This window comes from Branchiostoma belcheri, unplaced genomic scaffold, assembly GCF_001625305.1.
Source record: "Branchiostoma belcheri isolate BF01 breed outbred unplaced genomic scaffold, Haploidv18h27 scaffold228, whole genome shotgun sequence".
NCBI lineage: Eukaryota > Metazoa > Chordata > Leptocardii > Amphioxiformes > Branchiostomatidae > Branchiostoma > Branchiostoma belcheri.
Window position 1 is genome coordinate 68,129 of NW_017803802.1, and position 5,979 is coordinate 74,107.

Genomic DNA, 5,979 nt, shown 5'->3' on the forward strand with positions numbered 1-5,979 from the left:
CACACACACACTCACAGCCAATACACCAACATGTAACTGTTTTTCAATTGCATAAATGTTCTAAAATGATCTTTTTGGGAACAAAAAATACTGTATTTACTTCACTTCAAAGTTTTGATGTGCTATGCAGGTCAGGGGTGAATTCTTGCCCAGGCCTGAATGAACATGTATTAAGTCTTATACTGTACATGTGTCATGTAGATGGGCAGCTGTAGCTAAACCTAACTGTCAAGAAAACAAAACTTTCAATTTAGACCGTACTTATCCATGTATTGACATGACTGTTCTGTCCACAGGACTGGTTGTGTTGGCAGGCCTTACCTTCCTCAGAAGCTGAGACATTACTGACTGCCTGCAGCCGACACAGTCAGGCTGTCAAAACTGCCATCAAGTTGGCAGAGGAATGTATGGCCAGACAGGTAAGTCAACTCTTCCAAGGTTTTTTATGATCTAACATTGTTTTTGTTTTGTTAAAAATGTGCAATGAATGGAAAAACATATAGCAACAGTTAAAAACAAAATAGACAAAAAATTTAAAAAAGTGGGAACTCTTATGCCCTATATATATACTTGTTTAAGATTTTTCAAATATGTACTTGTATATTACATTTTGTAGTTAGTATGTGCGTTTAGGTGTATGCGTGTGTACTCTTATTTTATTGTTGTCTATGTATTTTTTGTTTTGTTGAATAAAGCTTTTTAAAAAAAACATTGTGAAATTATTCTTTCACATAAAAGATACAAAGTTTGAACCATCCAGATAATAATACAATAATAATAACAGAAAATGATACAGAACATGATACTGTCTGTAGAGGCATTTTGATTATAATCATAATGATATCAACTCATTTCAAACATAGAAATAATAATCAAATGAATATTAACGTATCTGTAGAGACATTTGATTATAACCAGAAAAATATCAAGTTCATTTCAAGCATAGAAATAATAATCAAATGAATATTAACGTATCTGTAGAAATTTTGATTGTACACCTATTTATATATCAACTCATTTCAGGCAAGGGTTTTTAATGACTTGACTTACACATGTACATGTACATGTATGTTGAGTGCCAGTTTCTGTCATACATGAGAGGAGAATGAAGTAGAGTTTCATGACCTCATACATGTACATGACCTCATACCTTTGCCAAAATATGTTAGCCTCTTACAAATGACGATTGTAAATGTTTCACATTGATTATGCAAATAAGATCCTCTACTGAAGGAATTATATCAGTAAGTTGATCATATTCTCTAGCCAAAGAGGGATATTCTGGCATTTCCTTATAAATTATGCAAATGACTTCTGATTTGAATGAGTTATCTTGACGAAACTTCCAAATGCTGCAAGTATGACATTCCTAGCAGTTACCACTATGGAATTATTATAATTACAGCATTTTTCTCATTGATTATGCAAGTAATATCTTCATTTTACATACTTATCTGCCAAATTGAATGTTCCTCTTGTTGTCCACTGCATAATCACAAGTTTGAATAGTCCTAGCATGGAATGCAGCAGATTTAATATAGAAGTTCCTCATCATTCGTGCAAATTAGATCCTGATAATGTCATCTAGTTAAGTCAAGCTACCCACATACCAAAAATCACAACAATCCGTCAACTGGTCCTTGAGCTATCCTCCTTCCAAGATTTTTTTAAAAACAACTGCAGTTCCAGAACAAGCTGCAGGGGGGCAGCAGACTCACATCAGTTCTTCCCGAGCACCCCAGCAGTGACCCAGTCCTGATGACAAGTTTTGTTGTTCTGTTGTGTTGCAGATATCCGAGCTGAGCATCGTGCCAGGAGAAGATCTGGTGTGCAGACAACACCTGTCCACCTTCCGTGCAGCATATGTGTTGGACTCTGTGATTGGCAGTTTACAAGTGGCTCTGGATCAGTGTTTTTTCCAGTCCATGGTGGACACAGACCCCCACAAAGCCATGGACATCGCCCGAAACCTGCTGCCTGCCACCTTCCAGTTGGTGGAGATCTACTCTGGGCTGGCGAAATGCTGCATCTTGTATGAGGTGCGTAACCTTTAACGTATCATCATCATCATCCTACATGTAGCTTGTCGCTGTGGCTCTATAACCAGTTCTGTGCAGTTTGTTGGCCTCTTGCACTGGAGGTATGTCTCTGTGCAGGTGGGTCCATCACTGCAGCTGTGTATCAGGTGCTGGATGTCCTCTCTACAGCTGCAGGCTGCACAGGTGCTCTTAACATACTATGTCAAGTAGTGCTATGTGCTGGTTTGCTGGACCGGTTCCGGACTTGTAACAAAAAGTAACAAAAAGCTAAAAGTCCAGAATCAATTCTGGATTTATTACAAAAAAATCCATGTCACATACCTCTTTTATTTCCAAAATAGATCTGTGCTGCAAAATGAAGAAAACATTGCAACGCATTGTTAAGTGTTGGCCTCCATGTTATGTGACCACAGTTTTCCCCATACAAAATGCAATTTGTATTGTGCACGGGTTGTCACAATATGATTGTCATGGGTTAAGGTCCAGACTTACAAGTCCGGACCTGAACCTAAATGTGGGTTTACATGTACATGTACACAGCACTCGACTAGAAGTGTCAAGTTGCCACCTTGTCTGGTTCAGGGTGACACAGTCTCTTCTGGGCATGTCGGTCCCTTTAACATAGATATCAATGAAATGTGTGTACACAGTAACTGCTAAGCAAGCTGACAGATTCCTGTCTTTGAAAAATTATTCAAAGGAACAGTGGGACAGGCATACTTAAGATATAGCTATTAACAAGCTATGTTGCTTGTTGATTGTACAAGCTATGTTGTACAATCATGCAATCATGTGTACAAGGTACATCATTCTACAAAAGGATTTAACAAATGTTGACATTCAAGAAATGGTGACATGCTGATTTTCAACAGAGCATCTCCTGCAAAGTGCTTCCAGCAAACTGAGATGATTTCTGTTGCAGGTTAAGTATATTAAATAATATATATATGATTAAAACGGCCAACTGAAGCTAAGCATATTTCATTTCTCAGAATAGTGTTTTGACCATGACCCTGGTAACAGAGCTGCTTGTTTGTTATCTTACAGGAGACCACTGGTGCAGATGGTAAGGACAACAGGACTCCAGATGCTTTTGTTGCCTACCAAGCTATCCTAGGAGTGGGGTGCACCCGCCTGTCCAAAGTCTCATCTCTGGGTCTGGCTCTCATGGCCAGTCTGCCGCCAGGAATTCGCAAAGCAGTGGACAACTGGAATAACACATCAGGTGCCTGCAGTACTAATACTATTCATATTTTGTGCATGGGCACTTAGTCATTGATAATTGCCATTTAATCCACTGTGCATGATTTGTAAGTGCAACATTGATTTAAACCTTTTAATCTTGTACCTTTTAATCTTGTACTGCTATTTGCCAACATCTGATAACATTTTGTACCACAGACACATGAACAATTGTACAACCCCTCCTCCCCTTTTATACATTCATACATGTTTATTATGATTAATTATTGAATGATAGGTACATGGAAACCTATCAAAAAAAGTTCAGAAACCTAGCTTTCATTGATCATATCTCCAGCTTGATCATGTTATGTCCTTACTTTTAAAGATGTGTCCTTTATACTCAGTCTGATGCATGTACCTCATTTGTAGTGAAGCACCCTTCGTTTGTGATGACTGATTTCATGGATCGGTTCCCTGCCAATGTCTTACCATGTTGACAAGGAAATTTGGGAACTTTGTGAGACAGTACTGTTACATGTAAGCAACAGGGCTGATCCTGTGAGTGGCAAGTCATTTTTGAGACTTCTAACTTCTTCAACCTCTTTTTGTTGTTATCTCTTAGGAAATGAATATCCCAGTACCGGAGCGTGGAGGAACACTTTTGCTAATGATCCCATCCCGTGTGAGAGCTACACAGAGCTGGTTGTGAAGGCACATGTGACCGGGCTGTCCAGCCAGCTGACCTTCTCCCTGATGTCATCTGTCAAACATGTGCTGTCCAGTCTGGTGCACTTCTGTGGGGACCTGATCGTGTGGTGTCCTGATGCACTCAACTCTCAACATCTCATACAGGTACACTTTGTTTCACAATCCAGTGTGCAAAAAACCTGGTTGCCCAGTTGCCTCGGGCAACCAAATTTTACTTGGGGCAACCTATTTTTGAACCAAGGTACAATGTACAGTGTGATACCTGAATTTTAAGAACCCCCCCCCCCAAAAAAAAAATTATGCCCACTTGGCTTGCACCACTGTATCAGGCAGATGCTTTTTAATTTTAGGTATTAATGGCTATTACTAGTATCAGTTAGCTAAAGGCTGTTAGAAATATTGTCAAAGGCTTAATATATGTAATATAACATTTGAGGAAAGTAGTAACTTATACATGTAGGTGGGGCAACAAAGGCTTAATATGTAAGTAACAATTATACTTAATTTGAGGAAAGTAGTAAGTTATAGGTGGGGCAACCTAAAATTCCCTGGAATTCCCACTGGGCAACCTGGTTCAAAAAAGTATCTTGTACACTGCAATCTAGCACCCCCTTCACAGTAGAGGCAGAATGAGTTGGAATGTCTACTCTGAATTGAAATTCTCTGTTTATTCTTGGATATTTGAAGTGCATTCAAGAAATTCTTACTACCTTCCAAATACAGCACTGTATATTTTTGTACCCATTCTTTTGGTCAGCCTAAATATATTCAATTTGGTCTTAATCAAAATTTTGTGGCAAATCCCAATACTGACTGGCATTCAAAATGTATTCTATCTGCAGTCTAAATATTCTGAAAGCATTCCAACCTAAATTGTACACCACTTTTAACTGACATCGTCATTGAAAGGTTTCTGCCACTAAAAGTCAAGACCATGGCAGTCCAGGACAAAAGATACAAAAACATGTCTACTGCAATACCAACAAAAGCTGCCTGGAGGCCCAAATTTTTCCAATACCTACCCATCTACTACAATCATTACAATCCATCCTTCTTACATTAAGCTTAGGCTGTAATGTGGAAACACAGACAGACAAACAGATGCACAGACACCCTAAAACAGTAACCTCAAAGTGTTTTTCATAGAGATCATGACAAAGGCATTGCAAACTTTAAGTTGAACTACATGTACATGTATGTATACTAAAACCTGTGGTTCTGCATCAGATTCTACAGTCATGTTAATTTTTCTGATGAATCCAACGTTACTTGTTACAGGTTCTCCAACCACTGCTCCTAGATGGAACCAGTGAAAACCTGACAGACTATCTAATAGTGACACTAGAACGTGTTCTGGGTCCGTTGGATGGGGAAGACTTCACCAGCAGACTTCACTATCAGCTGGTGGCTACAGCATACAAAATCACAGTCATGCTCATGACCAGTCACAGTGGTCTGGATGAGACCATTCTGCATGACTGTATCAAGTTCATGGATGTTCAGGTAAAGCGTTGGTCACAACCCGCAGTGCGTGCTTTTTGTCCGTACGTTTTTTTTTTAAGGCTACGTCTGCTACGTTTTTCTGAAAACGTGGGGAAGGAGTGGCGTCAACGCACGTCACTCGCACGGTTGCGCAAGGTGTAAGAGTGTAGTCTGCACGCTACGTCTGGCAAGTTTTACATGCACATAAAATTCTATGGCGTGTCTACATGTACGTGCTCCCAAGTCTGTAAGATTCTGTACGGAGGCGGTACTCACCACTTACGGATCCCCTACGTTTGCCCACGTTTTTGCACGCAGAAGCACGTACGGCAGGTTGTGACCGACGCTTATTACAGCAAAATGTGCCAAAGTTTGGTGTCTCTAGTCTAAACAAAAATAGTGAAACATGATTCTATTCCAACGTCTGAATCTGGTATTTCAAATTTTTAAAATCAGCACACACAAAACATGTTTGCTAAATGTTAACTGGCTTCTATGGAACATTATTTTGAAAGCCTACATGTGAAAACCAAATAGAATCCCATACTGCTAGTTATAGCCAGGA

At 39.4% G+C, this 5,979-nt stretch overlaps 1 protein-coding gene across 1 annotated transcript in view; it reads left to right on the forward strand.

The window, feature by feature from the left end:
• Positions 1 to 124: 124 nt before the first annotated feature.
• The window catches only part of LOC109470506 (E3 ubiquitin-protein ligase UBR4-like), a 62,727-nt gene continuing 56,872 nt past the window's right edge, over positions 125 to 5,979 (forward strand). Inside the window, exons 1-6 of the mRNA XM_019769466.1 lie at positions 125 to 130; positions 297 to 419; positions 1,791 to 2,039; positions 3,087 to 3,264; positions 3,847 to 4,076; positions 5,211 to 5,442. Coding sequence (XP_019625025.1) covers positions 125 to 130; positions 297 to 419; positions 1,791 to 2,039; positions 3,087 to 3,264; positions 3,847 to 4,076; positions 5,211 to 5,442 — 1,018 coding nt within the window. The remainder of the gene's footprint in view (positions 131 to 296; positions 420 to 1,790; positions 2,040 to 3,086; positions 3,265 to 3,846; positions 4,077 to 5,210; positions 5,443 to 5,979) is intronic.